The sequence below is a fragment of the Pongo pygmaeus genome, chromosome 13 (assembly GCF_028885625.2).
Source record: "Pongo pygmaeus isolate AG05252 chromosome 13, NHGRI_mPonPyg2-v2.0_pri, whole genome shotgun sequence".
NCBI lineage: Eukaryota > Metazoa > Chordata > Mammalia > Primates > Hominidae > Pongo > Pongo pygmaeus.
Genome location: NC_072386.2, coordinates 49,294,580 through 49,318,548, shown reverse-complemented (window position 1 = coordinate 49,318,548; position 23,969 = coordinate 49,294,580). Strand labels below are relative to the sequence as shown.

Sequence of the window (23,969 nt, the reverse complement as noted above, 5' to 3'; positions counted from 1 at the left end):
GGATGGAGAAATAGTGTGCACACAGGCTAGGTTATTACCATTCAAGGATGTTAATTTTGCCTGAAGTGCATCTCAGACTTCTAGGACCACCTGATCTACACTTTCTTTGATTCCATAGTATGTAATAAAACACTTTTCATCCATCTTGAAATGCTTTTCCATAGGGGTAAGGTTAACAGTTTATTTTTAAATGTTTATTGTTTATATAAATAATTCTTGGACAGTTCTGGAATAAAGTCTGAAAAGCCTTACATATGTAACAGATATACAGAATACGAACTTTCAATTGCCTTGTGAATTTTTTGTTGGAGTAAATGGACGTGCAGTACCAATACTATCACCTGGTGTTTAATGTTTTCAGATTATAGCACATTATGATTAAAAAGGTCTAATTATCTGGTCCACCCACTAACTTTGTAATGAAGAAATCTAGGCTCAGAGTGTTGGCATGAATTTCTACCTCATGCAACCAGCTAGTCACAGAACTGGGACTTGGATTCGGGTTTCCTGGCTCCTCAGTCCAGTACTTGTCCGAACGTTGCTACTATCTTATCTCTGTAACGTGTATTTTAAGTCATGGCCCATATAATATTTTTTTAAAATTATAGTACAAGAAAATTTATAACATTACAGATATACCAAATATATTTTAATTTTCTGACGATTCAGAGGGTATTTTAGGGATCTTACAAATCCCTGGTGACATTTTTTTGTTACTGATTATCAATGTATTATAGGTATACAGATTACTAGATTAAAAACAAAAGTTAAATGAACAGAATACCACATCAAAGAGCATGCCATTTCCACATGAATAGATCTAATAGGAATAAGCCTCAAAGTGTCCTCAGACAGCTGGGTAAAATATACTTCTTTACATGATAAAACTATCTGTAGCCACAGACCTATTGCTAATGCAAGCATCTTAGAAGCAGAGATATATGATAAAGTGGATTATCAATATAATGTGAGCCAACAACGTTTTATTCTCATTCTCTTCTCAAAGCATTATTTGCATATGGGAAGTAAAATATTCTGACAATAATAATAATAATAATGATACTTTCAATGCTGAGTCATTACCAATGACCTGTATATAAACTGAAAGGCACCTAAAAAGAGGGAATGGAGTATTTATTACGTAATTAACTTTGCTCAGAATCCAAGCTATAAAAGACCACTATTCATTGGGTACGGAAGATTTCCTTTTGAACTGTCTCATGATAATCAAGAAGGACATTGTTGGTTCTACTTGAATTTCAAGTCAGGAATGTTCTTTACTGCTGAAGCAAGCATTTCTATTTCAGAAACGCTTCATGGGCCTTCAGATGGTTAGCTAAATATACTTAGCATTCGAGGATGTGTGCATTTCCCAACAATTGCATTAGACGATGCTTACATAGGCCCACACTAAAATGCTACTCTATTTTAACAGAGTCATAAAACCTTTAAATATGATACTTCCTTTTGTGGGATTAGGAAAAATTTTAAGTGAGTTGATTTTTTAAGCACTTGCAGATGAAGAAAGAAAATAATTATCTTTTAAAAATTATTAGGGCTATAATCATATTTCTCCAAATTTACATAACTGATTCACAAATACCATACACATCTGTTACTTGGTATGACTTAATGATAGCTATGTATATCCAAATAAAACATAACTTAAAAAATAAGGCATTAATTTTTCCCATTTCAAATAATCACAAAATGTCATGTGATATGGTCTAGAAATATACCTGTCAACAATCACTTGTTTTTTGACCTACTCCCATAGTAGTATGTGACCACCTAAATAAATATTTCCCAGAAAACAATTAGAATTATACTACTGCTTTTTATTATCGAATTCTCTTCTGGAAAAAAGTGCAGTGTACAGACAGCAGATGACACCATCTCCTGCTTGGACTCAAACAGGGACTATGATTACTCATGGGGCAGGTGGGTACTTCATGCTTCCTGCCCTTATCTCTTACATGGAGAGAGGTAATAAAATACAACGAGTTCCTTAAGATACATGCTTATAGATACAGATCGCAATGGAAGATTCAAATCATCAAATGAGAGGAGATTTTGGCTCTCAACACTTGCTTTTTCAGCTATTTTACAGCACGGATAATTGAATGATGGCAGTGTTCACGAAAAAAAATAATGATGGATATTTCCTTCATTCTTTATAACTCTAAAATAGGATAGGCAATTTAATGGGTTATGGTTATGAACTTCTTTCATTTGTCCTTTATTTTCTCAACCCTCTCTTAACGCTGGAATAAAATGAAATGGAGCCTTTTAAAAACAAGCTTTTCAAAGGAGAAGAGTTTTGAAGGAGTTTCTTTTTTTAAGAGTCAAGATAAGAGGTTATGGGGGAAAAATGCAATTCCAGGGACAGAAGAGCAAGGGAGTGAGGGTGAAAATAATTAATATACACCCCCTAGAAGGGAGCGAGATGGGTAGGAAAAAGAGTGAATGGAAATGAGATTATCAGATTAAGCATGTAAGCAAGAATCAAAATGAAGATACTCTTTTTAGATTCTGAAGGCCAAGGTTAGGGGCAGGGAGAGAAGCTATCTTGTAGTAGAAGGATGAGATCAACTTCACAGTAGCATTTCAAAATATAACACACCACAAGGAGAATGAGAACATGGATTAAAGTTCTGTGAAAATACAATTTGGATTGGAAAAAAATAAAAATCTATATAAAGGGAAGTAATTTCGAATTTAGTCATCTTAAATGTTTAAGAAAGCATATTATATGCTACTTTTTATAAGTTCATATTTATATTATAATTATATTCTTAAGACAGAAAGAATTTATAAGAACAATTACTAATGTCCTCTATCTAACTGACTGGCCAGTGACCTAGGGGAAAAAAATCTTATTAGAGATTAGATGTTAGAGGCAGAAATAAAATTGAAAGAGTGGCATATCAGAAAAATGTGGGTAGATATAGATTATTTGCATCCTAATTGTAGTCAAAGACACTACTCAAATCAACACATGGGCATAATAAGACTGAGATTATATTTTTTTAAAAAGGAAAATGGTACCTTGGCATCCCTTTTTGGACACATACACAAATTCATCAGTGAAGATGTGGAATAAGAATTAGAAGAAAATTGGGAGACGATTCATTCTCCATCCCTCTCTTTTTTTTTCCCTTCCTTAATCCTTAATTTGTATCTGCTTTTGCTAAATTTTGAGAAATAGCTACAGGGAGCTATCTCAACACTTGTGCAAATTAGATTTATGATATGTACACAAATTGCAAAATCGTGATAGTGTTTCAAAAAACACATTGAAATCGAGCAATTATCTAAAACAATCAAATGAAAGCTTGCATGGAATTATTTGCTTGTGAATGCACTAATGCCTCAATTGTTATGAAAAGTGCTTATCTGCATAAAGCAGCTCAGAAGATTGGAGGCCGGAATAGATGCATGTTGGACAACAGAAGTCTATACCAAAACTGAATTAAGATTCCAAATAGTACAGTCTTTACATTTTGATCTTACTGTAATGTAAATACTTTTCCAAAAATAATTGAAATGGCACTGAAGTATTTCTACTAAAATCAACCACCTAAGGACAGCAGAATAATGATCAAGTCTTCAAAACTAAGGCAGCCTCCAAAATTACAACAGAAATATTGGGCAAACCTACCTTTTATAAAGAAGAATAGCAATGACAATGCAGATGATAAAGACCACTGCAAGGACAGGACCTACAACCCAGATCAAGCCTTCTTCTTCATCCGTGATTGGCTGTGGATCCAGATCCATTGACACCACGGGGTCGGAGTAAGGGCTGGTTGCATACATCTTCTGAGGAAAAGCAGAGTCTATTTCAGTTATAAAATAATGACTTTCTAGAGAAGTACCTTTAACATTAGAAGAAGCAAAAAATCCAGGAAATAGGGGATTTAATGATAAGTGTGTGATGCAATATTAGCAAAATAGAGGGGAGGGGAGAGGAGAATAAAGAAAAGAAAGGACGGAAGATGTTTTGTAATACAAATTTCCTTATAGAGTGAAATATTTTATAATAAAATCATTTTGATAGTACAAATTACTTCATAGACACTTTTTATTGGGCTCTCTATATGGCGTATTAAATGATCCTGTGAAGCATAAAGTACCAGTAATTAACCAGTTGCAAAATGTTTAATGAACATTTACAATGTGCTAAGGTGTTAGGTGCTATGTGAAAATCAAGAGAAAAATTAGAGTTCCAGCCCTCAAGGCATTATCATACAGTTAAGGAGACCAAAGTACATATTTACAATGCAAAATAAGTCAGTATTTAATTAAATGTGAATGTCGGTAGTCGTTAGTACTACTGTGCTTCTTAGTGCTTGGTACTACTTAATACTACTGCATATTAGTTAGGAAATGGAGGCCAAACAATGAACAAATAAAGTCTACACTTTCAAAAGAGAATTCCACAGTTCAAATTACAGATGCGAGATGTACAGAATTGATGATATGGCTTTATAAAATATACAATTTTTAGAACTTAAAAGAATTCAGCAGTTCTCACTTAGTTTTATTACAGTTATTGCTCAGAGATTGGTATGTTTGTGCTCAGTAGACAACTGATGTTATACTTTTTAAGAATACAGTTACTTGGAGAAGAAATGGACTAAATATCGATGATTTTTATTTCTATGATATCCTATCCCATTTAGTTCTGTCCTATTTTAGCCTATATTAGGAAAACATCTTCTTGGCTCTACCTGCCCCCTTCAAGGCCCTATCTTCTACTTTCCAATCCAACAGAAACTAATCCATATCCACTAACTGCCCTGCTTCTACCACTCACTCCTCATCTCTTCTCACTCCAAACCACCATTGGTCCTATTTTTTTTTTCATTTGCCAAATCTAATTGCCTTTATTTACTCTCTACCTTTCTAGACAATTTTTCCAGATTTGCCTTCTTTAAAACTTTTATCTCTGGCTCTCTTAATTTTGTACTAAACCAGTCCCATCCTCATCTTTCCAACTGCTCATGACCTGCTGAGTTAATTGCCTCTGATTCCATCCTATAGACAAAGATTCTTTTTTATTAAAAAAATGTTTTTATAGAGATGGGGTCTCACCATGTTTCCCAAGCTGGTCTCGAACTCCTGTTCTCAAACAATCCTCCAGCCTTGGCCTCCCAAAGTTCTGAGATTATAGGTGTGAGCCACTGTGGCTGGCCCTGAACCCATATTCTTAAGTTCTATTCTCTACTAGCATCTCTTGTCCTCTCTTATCTGGCAAGGTCAGCCCAAGCTTTAACTATCAACCTCCATGCAGAATATGTCTCTAATGTTCCTAAACTCAGATACTCTATGAAATCCCAGATCTTCATTTCCAATCATTTCTAGAGACCCCTACATATATGTTCAAATTAGTATGAGTTTCTTAATTTTTCCCAGATACTCCTTCCCTTCCTCCTGACTTCCCAAATTCTCTCATCCTCTCAGTATCTAAGAATGGATACTGATTTTACCTTATAGAAAAAAGGAATAGAATGGAAACACTGATATTAGCTTATCAGCGTCCCCCAGGTCTGTCTGCTCTCCTTCCAGTATCACGAGTGCCACTTTTCTTTAGGCCCTTACTTATGTGCTCCTAACCATACCAAGAGTTTCTTCCTTCCTCTAATAGTCTTCACTGCTGCTAGAGGTATCATCCTAAACTGCAACTATAAAGCCTTCAAGAGGCTCTCTCTTGATTCCTAAATAAAACGTAGATAACTTAGCATGGTTCTCAAGGGCATCCACAATTTTACTTTAAACTTGCTTACGACACACAACACATTGCATCACAGTGGGCTTCTTGCTACTACTCCCTAAATGCTCTATTCTTGCTCCTCAACTCCCTCACAAGTTCCACAACATTTAGCTCCTGAAATTGAACAACTCTCCAGGCCCCCACTTGAATACTGCCTCCAATGAAACCACCTCTTTTTAATTGACTGGCAGTGATCGGTCATTCCCCTCTACTAAAAAAAACAAAACAGATAAAAAATAATACAGCTAAATTTTTATTTAGTCCTTGTTTTTTTAAATGGTACTCACCAAACTGTATTTTGGCTTTTTATTTGTATATATACTTCATTTTCTTTGGTGAAACTACAAACTCCTAGAAGGTAGGGATTTATATATTATTTGTGTTTATATGCTTAAAGCAGCTAGCACTGAACCTTGTACTTAGTGGGTTCTCAGCAAATCTTGGCTGAATAAGACAAAAAATGTTCATCTTTTCAAATGGCTGAAATTGTCAAGACATCAGTATATATACTCACTTTTCATGATTGGTACATATATTTAAATGTTTTAACCTGCATCTTTAAAAAATTTAGTTTATGGCATCTATTCTGAATTTAAGCACAATGAGCTTGGCCATCAAACAGGAGAACAGATGTTCCACTGAATGCTTGTATACTATTCTTCTGTCTCATTTTCGTCATTGTGCCCAGGAAAGAGACTGACTAGATTTGCAGATTTTCTAACGCATTACAAGAAGTTGAAAACTCAGTATATATGTCCAAGCTTCTCAGAGGCAGCAAAAAAAAAAAGATGTGTATGGTATAAGGATTGACACAAAGGACTTGGCAAAGAACTATATATCTAAGAAACATGATTTTTTTATATAATTGTTTTGGTTTATACTTTACCCACTCCATTTTGTAGGTGATGCTAAAATAGTTTCATAGACAGAACTAGATAATACTGTCTCATTTGAAATTCTTTACCAAGAACCTTTAAGATAATAATCACGGTCCACTGAGATGGAAGTCCAAGCACAGGTTTTCCCAAAGAACATAGACTTCCAACCCATTCAAGAAACAGAGACATATGAAAATGAAAAGAAAACAAAGTCATAAAATGATACCAGCCTCAGGAAAAATATAATTTCTTGTGCGTGGGAATAAGATAAGAGATTAAATTTTGGATAATTCCAAACCAGTTATCTGACATTCTTAATATGAGAGAAAGGATTAGGGGATAGCTTGTGTCTTTGAGAGGGAGGGAAAAGTATTTTCTCTTTGCAAATTACCAGTCTACCCTTGGAACATTGTTATATTCTGTTATGGGAAATTTGAGGCTTACACAAAGGCTTTATTACTGCAAAATGACTCTAGCTGGATACAAGTCTCTTCTAGGCCTGAAAATATTTATGATATATAATATATTTGAAAGCAATGCTGAGAAAGATGATAGAATAAAGGGGCAACTTCATTAACAAATTTGGAAAAAATTCTTAATTCCGTAATTAATAAACAGATGACATACTAAAGAAAGGAGCAGACTCTTTATCAGTTGTGACACATTTAAAACACTAGCGAAAGACATCAGAAACCACAGTGTGTAGTTCAGTGGTTCAGTCTGCAGGATCGAATGAGATTTCTTTTCTTTGCTAGATTCTCTGATCTACCTCAATGCTCTAAGTGTGCTTTTTGAAATGTTCCTAGAGCTATTAAAAGAAATTTCCTCTCAAATATTTAAAAGTCATTTTTGAATAAAAGAAAAAGATGATTTCTTAACATTCCATTCCCTTGATGTTCTGCCTTAAAACCTTCAACTAGAAAGAGAAAGCGTATCTGTACATTAAAATTCCAGGAAGGCCATCACTTTGTTTTCAAATGACATTCTGAGCACAAAGGTAAACCAGGCAGAGAGGCTGCCTTTGTGTTTTGATTTTCCACGGGGGAATTCTTTCAGTCACTTGAAGAGAGGCCCCACTGTACACACTAACACCTGATGTGGAGAAATCTTTGATACATCGTGAGCTGCTTCTATATGAGAAATGACTGGCTCAACTGGGTTGCCACACCTGTCATATTTAGACCCGGATTAGAAAACCAAGTTTATAATATGTATATTAAATGTTCATGTGTACTGCCACTTCAAAATTCACCCCCTTCCTACCTACAATATCGCTCCCTCTTTTTTTTTAAACATTCAAAGTAACTGAAGCATAAAATGACATATAAGCAAGATGGATTACATAAAAGAAGAAAACTCATTATTTAGAATACCTTAGGAATTCTCTCTTTTATTAAATTATTTTCTAACTTTCTTGGCTTTTCACTGATACAGTCACTCATAAATTTCTAGAATTAAAGAGCCTGCTGTATTTGCCTCTTTCTAGGCAGACCTTCCTCATGAATCCAGGTAGAGGCACTGTGGTCTCACTTGGCAGATACAGGAGAATAAATACAATCACCCCTGAAGTCAGTATTTTCAGAAATAAGCCATGTTGAATGGCCGAGCTTGTGAGTTCCCATTGCAATCACAGGGGCTAATGTCAATCAGGTATTATGCAACGGTCTCCTTTTTTTGACAACAGTCACTTTGAAAGGATGAGGGAAGGAGATTGTGAGCAATGATGGCTCTAACACCATGATATTTGTGTTACATCAGAAGGTATCAAGAACCATGTCCTATCGATCTGGAACTTCATAAACTAGAGGGCCACCTAAATTTCCTTCATCAGAGACACAGTCTCATTTGTAATGCAGTCTCAAGGGGCATATTCAGCAATGTTCAAAGAGTAGGCAGCCTGTTATTACACTTAAGTTAATAACAGTTCATGAGAAATAATGAGGATGGATATACCTACAAATCCCCAAATAACCACATTCCAGTGAAAATGTATAAGCATACCACAGGAAACAGATGCCATCACAATTAACTTACAGACTCTGCATGTTCCATTACTGCTAACACAAAGAAGACATATTCTTGACCACTTTGGAGTTGCTTGTTTGTAAATCCACCATAATGCTTGTCATCCCCCAGGGTGAACTCAGTGGGAAGGACATCAAAGTGAGCGGCAATATATGGCTTTAATTCAACTTCTCTCCCATAACGGATGCTTCTGCGCTTCCTAGATATTTCCTTAAGCAGCTTTAGGAAAAAAGTGGGAAACAGAAAAAGAACTGTAAATAATAACCCAACTTATTGATAATTTAATGAGAGAAATTAATTCAGAACTGGGAACAACCCAAATGCAATTTGTTCACATTTCATATAGCACATCAGCATCACTAAATCTCAGTTCTCTCAATATTTCAAATGCTTCTCTTCCTGTTAAGGTAGAGGTAAGACACTGGACTGCTATGACAAGGTCTAGGCTATAAACACAGGGCAATTAGATCCTTTACTGTGGCGCATTTCATTTCCTACACTAATGAAATTCTCTCAAAGTGCATCATAACTTGTCTGAGGAAAAAAGTCAGCTTGATTCATAAAAGCCTTGTCTTGTAGGAGATTTATTAAACAAGTAGTAACCTCAGACAAAGCCATCTAAACCTTTAAATATAGCCACATTTTAGAAGAGGTTAGTGCCACTTTAGACTGTTTTTAGTAATGAGATAACTTATATGATACAAATTCCCTCAAATCAGCAGAAGCAGAATCCAATAAACAATTTTTAATATACACATATTAAATAGACATTGTTACTCACTTACCAATTTCTGACTTGACTTAGCTCCCTGGTTAGGCAATTAGGGTGCACTTCCTTACACTTTATCATGGAGTCAACTTTTTCTAGAATTGACCTCTCTTGGGAGTGTGTATATATTGCCAGATAATATAGGCAAGGTAGATGAAAATTAATTTTAGTACTGCCCTGAAGAAAACACACATGCACATGTATATACAGATGCTTCATGTATTTCTAAAGAAAAGAGGTAGAATTTATTTTTGGATATCTGTTGTTTTTCATTGACTCCTTTATTACGAGAAAATCATACTAACAGTGGTTATGAACACTGATTTCAAAGTTATCTTTAACTTCTCCAATAAAATTGGTATTTCACAGGGTTTAACAAGGGAAAGGTCTGTATTAGTCTGGGATGCCTGTTGATGTAAGCAACAATCCTTTTGCCAGTTTCTTGGAAAGAATTTTTATTTTATTTATTTTAATATCTATGTATTAATAGAAAAGTCTATGTATTTGAGGACAAACTGGAAAAAGGAATGAACCTTGTCTTCACCTTGATAAACAAAATTAAGATACTTATGGAAACTGTGCAGCAAAACTATTTACTAGCCCTGTTTTTGTAAATAGAAATGATCTAGTAAAAACCAAACTGTGATCTCTACTTAGTAGAATGAGAGCCTGGCATGATCAAGGCTAGGCTTCTGTGATAAAATGGCTTCAGACTGTATATATGATAAACACTGAATCCTTCCATCAGGAATCTGATGGTACGTTACAGTCCCTTCTACACTAGGAGTAGTAAATGTGTTCAGCTGGTTCAAAATTGTATCCTAAAAATGTAAAAAACCAGTCTTTCAGTTATAAAAAAATTTTTGCCGACATTATTTTTCAATAATATTTAATTTTTAACGTGCTAAAATTTTCTGTAAATTTGAGTTTATTGATGCAATTAAAATTACATGAAATGTAAGCTGTTTTAGGAAAACCACGGTAGATTGGGCATCACTTGTTTAGCAAATTTGGACCATCCCACAATAAATTCAGTTATGCTGATCAATTATGCACCAGTTGGCCAGTAAAAACACAAGGCCAGAAAGTTAGCACTATCTTTTAATCTTGTTGTCAATTTAGCTTTACTTATAATAATGATAATTATAACAATAATAGTTTTCATTTATTAAGCAATTACTGAGTGCCAGACACTGTTCTGGGGATCCTAAACATGCATTAGCTCCAATTTACTCCTCATAATAACCCTATAAGGATGGCTAATATTATCCTCATTTTATAAATGAGGAAACTGAGGCACAATAGAAAGTCTCAATATATAATTAGACTCAATTAGTGAAATAAAATGAAATTCCATGTTAGAGATTTTTTCAACTATAATGTAATTTACTTAATGATTACACAATATCATAAGGAAATATAAATATAATGTTTAAGCTCTGATACTCTAAATTGTTCTAACTGTGTATTTATACATATAATTTTTTGTATCTGCTTACATCAAGACAGATGAATGTGTTATTTCTTTTTTCTTGATTCTTTTCATATGCTAATTTTAAAAAATCTGACACCAAATATTTAATGTAGTATTATAATTGAAGCATCATTACACAGGTTATTGTTGATATGTAGTAAAGGACAGTAGCCTATTACACCAAGAAGGAAAATGCACTGCAGAGGTGCTAAACAGCTTTTTGAAGTTGGGTAATCAAAAACATTTATCATGAGTTGTTTATGTGACTGTGTCCCCTCGTCTACTTCACTGATCAAACCCTACCTTGATTTTATTCATATTGTAGATGTAGTTAATAGTCGTAATTCATCCATATCACTGTCATTCCCACAAGCACTTTCTGCTAGGGTTTCTTTAGAAGACTTACAGGAAGTAATTCAGAATAAAATATCTGAGCTTTTGGGTATTCTTAGACCCAATGCAGTCATTCATTAAAGTCAAACCTGGAACATCACTCTGCCCCCTTAGGTTGCTCTAATCTCTGCAGGATGCTTCCTGTGTTACATGTTAAATGGTTCAAATGGGCTCAGATGACACCAAAGTTAGCCAACATGTTGCAGTTACACCCACAAATGACTACACTATTTTACAACAAGCCTTTGAAGTACAATGCAGTGAAAAGCTCATGATCTATTACATGACCTGCTCTGAATTAAATATCACTAACATTTTGGGAGTCATTCTGCCCCAAATTCATTTTGACTATCAATGTCTGCTCTGCCCAGTTTGACCTTGACAATAGGAGTTTCAGTTTATAAATTTATCATGTGGAGAGCATCCCTGCAACAAAGGATAAATGAACTCAGAAGATAATTTTGAGAGTAATACTGTTTGGAAAGCCTCCTTCAATTTTTTATGGGCCTAGATATGAGGATACGTGTGGAAATCCCCTTCGGCCACCATTCTATTCAATGATATGGTTCCAACAATTTGAATTATAGGCCTTTCTGAAAAATTACTTGATCAAATACATTTAAGAGAGGAACACTGCTTTGTCAAACCTGGCAGTATCAAGCTATAGATAAAATTACTACAGTGCTTTTATTATCCACGGTAGAAAAAAAAAAGAAAAACCCTCTGTAGGGATCAAAAACTGGATGAGTAAGCATAAAGTGAGGCCATAGCCGACTTTCATTTGTTCCCCTCCACCATGGTTATAAGATGTACTGGAGGTAATTCCAGAAGATATATCAAGGGCTTTAGTTCTTTATCAGAAATAATTTTCATTTTCCAGTCAATGCATATCTTATTTCTTCCACCATTAATTCTACAATGTGGTCTCAATTATATCAGTAAGAAAAGTGGGAAACAACGCATCCCGACCCAAAAATTTTGAATAAAATGTTCTGTATCAAACCATTATACAGATTAATGCACCACAACTTGGATGATTAAAATGACCCTTTGTTATGGGAATCAGCAGCAGAGACCCATAGAATTTAATTGCAAGAAAGTTCAAAGTCATATAGCCCTATACTTTAATCCATTAGTGTTGCTGTGCATTTTGGAGGTTAAAACCTGGCTATAAAAGAGAATCACTTTCTATTACTTACTACCAAATGGCTTTACTTCTAAGGAAAGCTTATTATTTAAAACTATTTGATGTCATTCTGGCTTGGATCTCAGTGCCTTAAAAACTTTTTTTTTAATAGGTAGAACAATTCATAGATTCTACAAGTTGCCTTTGCATTTTAAATTCCATTTCAACTTAAACGGGATGATGACACTTCTGTAGTTCAGCTGAGAACCAATTAAGATAGTAAAGAATCGATCAAGATTAACTGATTAGTCAGTTGCAAGTAAAATCATGTTTGGCTTCAAAAATGCTTAGAAAAGACCAGCTGATCATTCTGCATTTTCAGTTAAAGGATTACTGTTTTCTAAATATCATAGAATAATGATTTTGTTCCTTCACCATCAACACAAAACAATTAAATTACAACATATCTAAATTACTTGATGACATTATTGAAATAATGTCTCATTTTACACAGCTCCAATGATCATCTAATCACTAGTGACACAAAAGCATAGGCCTAACCTTGAACTCATCTCCTCGTCTGAACTTGATCAAATTTAATTCAGATAAATGAAGCCAGTGATCATAAATCCCACTTCTAGAGATGACACATGTCTGCCAAAACAAGCTAACAACCTTTCTGGTCAGATCACAGTCTCCTTTGTGCAGACATAAATATGAAATAAACATCACCTCTCTGTAATGTAGGTAGGGAATTTATTCTTTTCCTTGCTCTGTTTGTACTAATTTGAGGTAGAAGAAATACCTAGAAATAAAAGGTTGTACTACAAGATGTGGCCTATGCTATAAATAATCCCAATAAATTAAAATCTCATATTTGCCAAATGGGGACATTATGGTTATTTGCTTTACGAACTGATTGAAAACAGCATCATGTTAAAATAACAAAGGCTCTTCTGTATTTTAAAATGTGAATTCTACTCATTAACTTGCGGTGGTCCTCTGGGGATCTAGCTCAACACTTCTGGATCATATTTTCTTATCTAAATAGAAGTATGTAGTAATTATGCCTTGTTCTTCATGTTATGCATTACCTTTCAAAAATGTCCTTATACAAGAAGAGTACCAATTATATTGCACCTGCTGTTGCAAGATTTTGGAAATCCACATTATATATTTAGTATTTGTTGTTTCTTATAGTATATATTTTGCTTTGCTCACAATTTTGTGATTTGTTTTCTCTATAGTTAAATGCATTTTCGACTCTGAAAACCTACAGAATATAGAATAAGGCAAACATTTGGTAATCAACAGAATTCTGTGAGAAACTGGTCAAGTCCATATAGTAGGTCAAATGAACTCTGCTGCAAATTGCAATTTGGTGTTTGTAACAGCCTCAGCAACTGTTGCACTAATGAAGGGGACCTTGGGATTTATATCAATGGTGATTAAGTCTTTGCTGACAATTCACTTCACCTTCCACACCTCTACATCATGTTTTACAAGGGACAAGGGGCAAAATATTAAGGCCAACAAAGATTAGACAGGTTGTAAGCTTTACTGCAGCTTAATGTTTTTTAATTAAAGCCAAAGGATCTTTTTTGGGATCCCCAGGGGTTAGCATGCCCATAGCACTGAACCATTCAACCAGCTAGGTATGGAGAAGCCAGCACCCAGATTAGATCCTGAAAGGCCTCCAAGGGAGGGGGTGGATATGCAGCAAATTAAATAACTAATGAAAGACATAGCCAACAATGACATAGTTACCTCATCTAATTCCATTTCATCTGGACTCTCCCATGGCTTGATAAATTTCCCACGAGATTTCTTCAAAGGCACAATTATTATGTAGTAACCTCTGCACAAGAATGAATAGATAAAAGTTAGGTTAGTTCAAAGGAGGAAAACGCGGATATACCCTTAAATCTTCCACAGACCAATCAGGCTGAAGGCAAATTATGGATATGGGGTGACTTGTCCATTTCTCACATCAATGACAAATAACCACCTGTTTGTTCAATTTTAAAAACAACACGGGAAGACATTTATGTGTGATTGCAATGATCTTGTATGGTAATATCATCATGGTTGACTGCTCTTTATTAGGTATCATAAATGGAGCAGGCATAGTTTGTTAGGGCCCTGGTGCTGGACACATACAAGGCTAGAATACTGCAATCTACCACCACAAGCTGCTGAACCAAGTATTTTCTATGACATTAATTTATAAGAAGATGTTTTTAAAAGGAGGATGTATAAGAAAAATTGTACTCTTAGCCCACATAAATATCCAGTAGTACTGTTGTTTATACAAACCTAAAATGCTTCTTTATTTGAATTAAAAATTTTTAAGTAACAAAAATTAGGTATAACTGCACAGAGTAAGACATTAAAAATTCCCTTCTTTTTCTATCCATCAAATCGCAAACCTCGAGGTAAGCACCGCAGAAAATTGGAGAAAACCACGACTTAAGGGCCTTCAAAATAGCTATCAATATAATGACATCTATATGAAAAGACAAAAGTAACTGAATACTTACACTGAGAACAGTCAACTAAAATTTAAGGAATGTATAAAGGCACCTATCCACAAATAGGTATGGGTTATTTGTAAAGCTGTTTTGTCACTTCAGTCTAGTATATACTCTGCTTTCATATTCCTGTTTAGGGATTCTGCTCATACTGATCTTTAGTAGGAACTATACAAGGACTTTGAACATACTGTATAATAATAACATATTAATCACTTCCTACTTCTCAGGTATTATAGTAAATGCATAATCTGGTTTTGTCCTCCTATAGAGAAATTCTTTGAGCAAAGCCTAAGTATAGCCTATAAGGCTACAAGGATTGGTCACAGGCAAAAAGACAGATCTGTAGACATTAAATAATTGTCAAATTAAAACAGATAGTAATGGGACGCAAAGCTACATTTATCTTAATGGTGGCAGTGGTCTGTCTCTTTTTCTTATTTACTGTATGTATCATAAAGTATTTTCTAAGGACTCCATACACTTCGTGGAGATTTACTGTGAAAATGAAAACACACACACACGGACCTAAACATACCCCCATACCTTTAAAAGAGGAGGCCACCACACAGGACAAAGAAACAAAGAGTAAGGACACTCCCATCCCTGTGTCACACTGAATCACAGAGACCAATCACAGAGACCACAGAGGCCAGCAAGGCCTCTTTCTATTCATCTCAAAGCAAAACCTGTAATAAACTCAGTAAACTCTCTGTGATTAAGAACTCTGTTTCCATTAAGAGTCTAGAGCAAAGCTGTTCAGTATGGTATCCACTAGCCCCTAGGGGCCATCGGGCACTGCCAATGTGACTAGCCCAAACTGAGACGCACTGAAATGTAAAAGACATATTGCATTTCAAAGACTTAGCATTAAAAAGAGTGTGAAATATCTCAGTAATAATTTTTAAAATAATGATATTATAAAATAATCTGGATATATTAGGTTAAATAAGTTATTAAAATTAATTTCACCTGCTTTTAATTTTTTCACTGTTGCTACTAGAAAACTTAAAATGTCACATGTGACTTTCATTATATTTGTTGGACAGCACTGCTCTAGAGCATTCTGGTGAAGAATATGGCACTTGGAGATATGTCTGGCTGGGAGTTTGGGCTGATCTTGGGCTTAGACCCCAGAATCTGTTATATATTCTGAAATATGTGAGTAAAAAATACCAGGCTGTGATATGGGGGGAAATAAACCAAAGGTGCTCAGCACAGTGTGTGTGGCATGTAGCAGTAAACAGATACCAGCTGCTACTAGCTAGTATGAACATCACAGGTCAGAGAGATGCATCTGAACTATCTCATTCAGTAAGATTCCATGAAATTCTGTGAGCTGCAGGTTAAAGAGCTTGTCAAACTTCTTTTCCCCTAATTGAGAATTCAACTCAAACCAGACAATTATACCACAATACTTTCTCCATAGTGCCCTGAGCAACTAACTATCAACAGATACACAGGATTACACCAGCTAGCCATTCATTTTCTTTACTACAAATAATCATAATGATCAAGGAGGATGAGGAGAAGGCAGAGGCTCTTCTGTGTGTGACAGAGACCAATATCTTTTATTTTATGATCCAGAGTAAGCTTCCCCCTCTTCCTGTCCTCCCACCATCTGAAGGATTTGCCAAACAAGTCCATCATGTTAAATGAGCATGGAGGAGAATGACAGAGGCTGCAACTGAGCGTACAAAATCACGCTGCAGATGTGTTTGATAAACACACTTGTCAAGGAACCTCTTGCTTTTCACTACCAACTGCACAAAGTCAGAAGAGCTCTACACATAAAGCAATGATATTGCATATTATCAGAGCGTTACCATTATCCTCCTTCACAATCTTGTAAATCAAGGTTAAGATGATGAGTTTCATTAATTTTTTCTTCTGCTTTCATACTTTGAGTTGCCATTCTTGTACATGAAAAAAAAATCCATTCTTTCTTTGGCAGCACTCCCCCACTATTCATTTTACTTGTGGCTGGGATAAGAATTGAACAGCCTCCCCCACAGCAATTAATTAACGGTGCGGCCAGATATCCACAACCTTTTTTCTCCACTGATCTCTAAAGCATTCATCTAGGGCAGTCAAAGTGAAGCTTGCTTCAAAGCAGCTCTTGCACATTGAAAGAAATAGGGCAGCGGCAATTTGAAATTCTGTATTATTCAAAGCCTCACCTCAGTCTAAATCCACACATTTCAACTGTGCTCTCTGCAATTATGGCTTTGTAAACATCAACTCCCTTGCCTTACCCGCAACCTGTCTCTCCCCCGAGGGTACTGCTTCCTTTGCAGCCTTCTCATATGGCAGCTGTGGATTTATCCCTCCTCCCCTGCCCATGAACCTCAGAGTCAGGGTTTGGGGTTTCTTTCCTGGCTTCCCGTCGCTTCCTGCAGGTATTTTTCTTCCACCCTCTTGCTTTTGTAGTAACAAACCCCTTCTTTTTTGAAGTTCATGCAATCCAGCTATATTATATCTTCTCTGGCTGATTTTTGCCATCTAGTACCTCCCCCAGCATCTCTTTTCTCTCAGGGAAGATTCTTTTGCGGGGTTCACAGTCTTCTTTTTTCTCCAAACTCTGTCATCATCCTGGGTGATTTCAACCTTCATAGGTCTGGCCCATGTACCACTGAAGCTCTCAGATTCTTCAATTCTCCCTTTCCAAAGCCCGTCTCCTCCACTCTACCTTAGCTGAAATCTACGCTTGCCATTCTCTGTGCCAGAATCCAGGGAGCTGAACACAGTTTGAGAAATAAAGCACAAGGCAGAATAATGCCATAAATTCAGAATCAGCAAACCCAGTTAGGCCTTCAACATGGCCTGGCAATCTTACCACTATCTAGTTTCCTAATAACTTCTCCAATTGCCTAGTCCTTCCATTTTCCACAGTGACGTTTTCACTTTCTCCTCTAGCTTGAAACCTTGGGCGTTCAAACCTCCCCACTAGAAGATGGCCTTATCTCTTATATACAGAGAAAATGCAAAGATTCAGACAAGAATTCCCTCATCATCTGTCTACCAAACTATAAGCCTATCTAGATCTGTAAACAAACCATACATTTTCTTTTGGTAAAGTAGAAGGGCTGGCCCTACTTTTGAAGGCCATTAACTATTTCTTGAATTGTTTTCCATCTTCTCACTTTCTTAGGAAGTTTACCATACATTGTCCTCCTTCTCTCTCATATATCTCCACTTCTCCTTCCCCATTCGATCTCATCACTTAGGTTTCAACCATGTACAAATATGTGTCATAGAGAGAACAAAATAAACCACATCCCACTCTAGTCACCTCTCTTTCTCCCACTCCTGACTGCCAAAATTCTGCAAATAGCTGTGTGTTCCTGCTGCTCCCACTGCCTCACTTTCCCTTCACTTCCCGGCTGACTAGGCTTTAGCGCCTGCCTCCCCACTCCACCTCACTGCCATTGCCAGGGTGCTCATGATCTCCAGGGTATTACATCAAAAGGGGAGTTTTTGATACTCTTCTGTCCTTCTTGCCCTCTTAGCAGATCTTTTAAGATGTTAACACTCTCCATGAAACATTCTGAGCCCTTTCTCTGTGACATTCTTCTGTTATTTCTATGTATATCTCTTTCCACACTAACCTCATTTCCTTAGCAGAATTTATCATCTGCGGCCCAGCTACAACGGTGACATTCCTCAAGGCTCTGGCCAAGAACTTCTATCCAGACCCTATTTTCATCCTAGATCTCATTCCAGCTCAGGGCATCAGTTCTTAGCTATATGCAAATGATTTCCAGATTCATATCTTTAGCCAAGAATGTTCTTCTGAATTCCACTGGTTTATCTGACCTTAAGTTACAAAAGTACCCCCAATTTACTGTGGTTAAAATGAAAGAAATAATATGCCTTTCAAAATAAACCTTCCCTAATATTGCACTACAATCCATTTCAGTGCACAGGCCAGAAACCTAGGTGTTATCATTGACAATCTGCCTTTATTCTCTCCCTCTGTCATACTCAATCTATTGCTAAGTTCTATCACTTCCAAACCCTATCTCCAGTGCATGTGCTTCTCTCCATCTCTACTGCCACTCTTCTGGCCTCATTCCATGTCTCATGCCCAGACTGTGACCTTACTCTCTCAACTCTCTCTACTGACTTTAGCCCCTTCTAGTGCAGTCTCTGAAATTTTCAATTCACAATACAAAATTTGCTGTGCCATTTCCACTTTTTAAAACATTTCAATGGATCCTAATTTCTCTTAGGATAAAGACTGAAAGGTATCAGAAGGCCAGCAGGATCTTGCCTGAATCCCTCTGACTGTGCCCTCTCAGCTATAGCTCGATAGGCTTTCAGTTTCTTGCATTTACCCTAGCCCAGCGGTTCCTAGCCTTTTTGGCACCAAGGACTGATTTTATGGAAGAAAATTTTTCCACAGACAGGGTGGGGATTGGGGGGATGGTTTCGAGATGAAACTGTTCCACCTCAGATCATCAGGCATTAGATTCTCATAAGGAGCCGGCAACCTAAATCCCTCACGTGTGCAGTTCACAATAGGGTTCATGTTCCTGAAAGATTCTAATGCCACCACTGATCTGACAGGAGGCGGAGCTCGCTCCAGTGGTAATGCTCCCTCCCCCCAACTGCTTACCTCCTGCTGTGTGGTCAGGTTCCTAACAAGGTTAGGAACTGGTACCCATTCACGGCCCAGGGGTTGAAGATCTCTGACTTAGTCCATTCTGTCATTAAACTATCGATCATTCTGTTCCACCTGCCTACAACTTTCTGTCACTCCCACCTAGTTAACTATTCTCTTTCCTTAAATATCTACTAACTGATTATTTTCTAAGTGAAATCTTCCCTGATTTTTTTTAAACCTATTACCCCCATTATATGGTCTCTATGAACCATTTTTAATCTATAAATTTTCTTATACAACAAATTTATATATTTATAAAAACATTACTAAAACAGACATACATATAGTATCCCCAACACTTGCTTAACTTTGCCATTTTATCATGGAATTATTCTTCCACTGTAAAGAAAGTGGGTACAAGAGGTGGCTCTCAGGACTTAACGCCTCTCCTAAATCAGGCAGTCAAAAATATTTGGCGGTTCTTCTCCATCAGAATTTTCAACTCCCAGTCTCATCAAACTTTTTCTCCTTCCTTCAAACCAGCAATGGCATGCCCAAGTAGAGTTTCTAGAAAATATAACTCTTTATTGCAAACGTTCTTTTCTTTACTGGCCTACTCGTGACCCTTGTTCTAATCTCACAGGACATTAAGAAAGATAAGATGATTCATATTGGAGGAGTGAAATGGGCAGCTAATATGTGCCCTACAAATTCATATCAACCAAATCATATGAGCTGAAAGAACGTGCTTGAAATGAAAAAAAAAATAAATTGCTTTTGGAGCTAGCTTTATATATGGGTAAAATTAAACTCAACATTCTGCTTTGCCTGTCTGCCTCAAGCCTGGAGTTTAGACTCAAAACAGCTTTTCAACATAGACTTTAACTATTAAAGTAATAGAAAAATAAATAACTTCAGAATCAATGTATCTGTAAAGCCCTTGACTACTTATAAAGTAAGCTGTGTTTTCCCAGTATATTAGATTTAATTAGATAAATTAAATCTAACCTTCAGAGTTTTAATTATATTAAGTAAAGTTTTACTAATTTCATTTAATATGTTATCATCAAGGGGCCCAGTTCCCCATAATTATATGAGAAGGCAAACTCTGGTTTTTGTGGCAGTCCCACTTCAAATTCAGTCAGGCTTTTTGTATTAGTGTGTATTAGCATTCTCAAACATGTTATTTAACTGGGAGGTGAAAAATCCATCTAGGAGTTTAATGATGAATGTCATTCCTTGCGTAAGCCTCCCACTTTACCTCTCCTTAAATTCTCACGGCAACCCACTGACTTTATTGCTTCATGACACTAAACACACACTTCTGTGATCTGTACCCAAGCACATATGCCTGGTCACTCTTAGTTCTAAGGTTTGTCTGGGACAGTCCTGTTTATGTCTACTTCTTCTGGAGTTTTAATCAGTTATCAATTGACCTAGAAAAAAAAGTTCTATTTTGACCAATAAACTTATGGGCACAGAGGCAGGGCTGTGGTTCAGAACATAGGCTCTGGAGCCAGACTTCCTGGATTCAAGTCTTTCCTCTCTGGTTCTGTGTTGCCGGCTGGGGCAAGTCAGTGTATATTGTGTGTTCCTCAGCTATAAAATAAGGAGCACCATTCCTGTGAGGATTACATCAGTTAATGTGTGTAACGTCCTTTGCATAGCACCTAGTATGCCCGCTGTTCGTATTAACTGTTACTAGTATCAGCTGTATGATCTTGGCCAGGACACTTAGTACCACTGGTCCTCATTTTACTCATATGTAAATTAGAGGAAGAATACCTACCACACAGGGTTATTGTGAGTCTTAAATGAAACCTAATATCCTCAGTAAATTGCAAAGTACTATACAAATTTAACCCTTTACTACTTTAACTCACAAACACATGATTAATTACTCTTCATTAGGCTGCTAATAGTGGAACGCAAATCTTATGAAGCAACACTGTAAGCCATGCTTCCATAAAAATCTTCTTGTTTAAAAGAAAAAGTTGAGAACAAATTAGTAAGACCAAAGAAATTGAAAATTTCATAAAATACCCTTATTCTTTATTTCCATTTTTTATAAACATAAAATGGTTGTTACAAAATTAATTTACGTTGAGTAACTTCTGGTAGTTTTTTCTCTTTGTATAATCTGTGTTGTGCATTTTTTAAATACCCAGAGTAAAATCCCGCTCTATAAAGTCACAGAAGTTCCCTATGTCATTACAACTTGCTTCTGAACAACAGTAGCACTGCTAGATCTGACTGGCATTCTGCTCCCCAAATCTATTTAAATAGTAGGTTTAAGCACCACAGAATTCCTGATACCAGAACTTGCAGTATCCTTAAGGCTGTTACAAAAGAAATTAAGCCTTTCTGTGAGGGAACTCTCCTAGTGTGGCACACAAAAAACACAAAAACCAAGTATGAAAGTAAAGAGATATTAAATTAATTAGAAATCATTAGACACCTGTTAGGTGTTGAGGAGTTAAGGAGTAGGGGCCAAGACCTCCTCATTAACTTGGCCAGAAATGAGAGCATGGTTTCTGTTGGTCAAGAAAACAGGTGTCAATCACCAAAACTGCATTTTGCTTGAAAACAAATAGGAAGCATTTTTCTGGATAGCTTTCATCTAAATAAAAGTTAGCAACCTGCCCACAGTTCTGGAATGAGTTCTGTTTCCTCCTCATATTTTTTCTCATAGAATACTGAATAAAAAGCTACAACCTTTCCTAATTTCTAAACTTGCCAACCACTGCAAGTGACACAGCGTGGCACGGAGCTTCTTGTAATACCTGACCGTACTACATTAACCAATCTAGAAAACAGGAATAGTAACCTTACACTATTATCCCTTTAAGAATTCCACTAAATAGAAATCATCTAAGGCTTTTCACTAAAAGATTTGCTTTTCATTTTCCATTTCTTTGATACTTTTCTCACTCAAGTACTTTCCTGGTTTAGTCTTTCACTCATTTCTTCCCCAAAGTGGCTGTAATATATTTCTGAGAATCTTTCATTCATTTCTAGAAAACAAAAAATGGCCATAATAGTTTGCTTTCTTTTTCTGCTTCATAATGGTCTCATTTCTGTGATGTCAAAGTTTTTTACCTTTTCCCTGACTCCCTTTTCAAATATAGAAGGGGAAAGTGCATAAATAAAACAAAAAAAAAATGAACAAGCTAAAAATAAAAACTGACAAAGGTAGAAAACATTCTGCAATATTCGCAACTCCTTCAGAAATTGGAAAATGAAACTAAAGTTTACCACCAACGCACTGAAAGTGCCAATTTCCAATAACAGCTAACACATTTTAGCAATACAATTTGGTGAACAGACTCTTAAAGGTCATTTTTTATATAAATAAAAGAAAGTATTGAAAACTAAATTAATAGTAAATGCTGAAGAATATACTATACTATTTTCCTCTTTCAACTGCTCTTTTCCTGAAGAGACATGCATGTTTTTTTAATGGAATGAATTTATAGTCTATCTTTTCCCTGTTCTTTCATTATTTGTAACTTTTTCACCTTTCTTAAATCTTTCTCACACTATCAGACTCAGATTAGATATGATCTCCTTCAGGAGGCCTCCCCTGACACCCAACTTGGGCTAAAATTTGATATTTATGTTTCCACAATACCTGGCAGTACTCACCCCATTATATTCACATTATCTATTTTCTGAATCTATTCTCTTACTATAAGGTAGGACTTAATCTCAGTCATCTTTCTATTCCCAGAAATAGCCCTGACAAAATAGTGTGTATAGAATATATATTTGTTGAATGCCAGCAGGAAAGTCTGAAGAGGTAGACAAGTGCAATGTGGCCAAACAACAATTCCTAGTCTTTCACTTGCCTCTACACCATCAGAGACGCTCTATCCTCTGAGTGAAGGGCTGTGTCTCCACTCCCACGGCCCAGCTAACTTCCCGTCACTTTTTAAGCCTCAGCTTAAAAAGCCTCATTTGTCACTTTCTCTAGGACTGCTGAACTAATAAGCCGGAGTTAGGAGCCTTGTCCACAGCCCCCCTTATCTATCTAATTTTCTCTATTATAGGACTCTGCTTCAGTGAACTCTTTGCTTGTCCAAATTGCCCAATTAACTATGCTGTATGAGAACAATGAGAAAGAACACACTGTCTCTACTGAATCCCTGAAACATTATTAACATTGACTATTAGGGTGGGTGATCAAGAAGTAACTGATATGTCTATGGCCTTGATGGTTTTATAGGTAAATACTTATCCCCAAACTCATTGAGTTGTATACATTAAATATGCACAGTTTCTTACATATCAATTATATTTCAATAAAGTGGTTTTAAAAATCCATAAATATCCTTTATCTGTCAAGATCAATTAATAAACATTCAGAATGAATACACAAATCAAGGAATATA

The 23,969-nt window shown here is 36.1% G+C and overlaps 1 protein-coding gene across 3 annotated transcripts in view; it reads right to left on the bottom strand.

Annotated features, from left to right (window-relative positions):
- Positions 1-23,969, bottom strand: part of PTPRD (protein tyrosine phosphatase receptor type D) — a 1,191,315-nt gene that overhangs the window by 142,104 nt on the left and 1,025,242 nt on the right. For all 3 annotated transcript variants that reach the window (XM_063649531.1, XM_063649529.1, XM_063649530.1), the window contains 3 exons: positions 14,209-14,299; positions 8,689-8,898; positions 3,662-3,822 (listed from right to left, as the gene is read on the bottom strand). In XM_063649531.1, the coding sequence (XP_063505601.1) occupies positions 3,662-3,822; positions 8,689-8,898; positions 14,209-14,299 (462 nt within the window). The remainder of the gene's footprint in view (positions 1-3,661; positions 3,823-8,688; positions 8,899-14,208; positions 14,300-23,969) is intronic.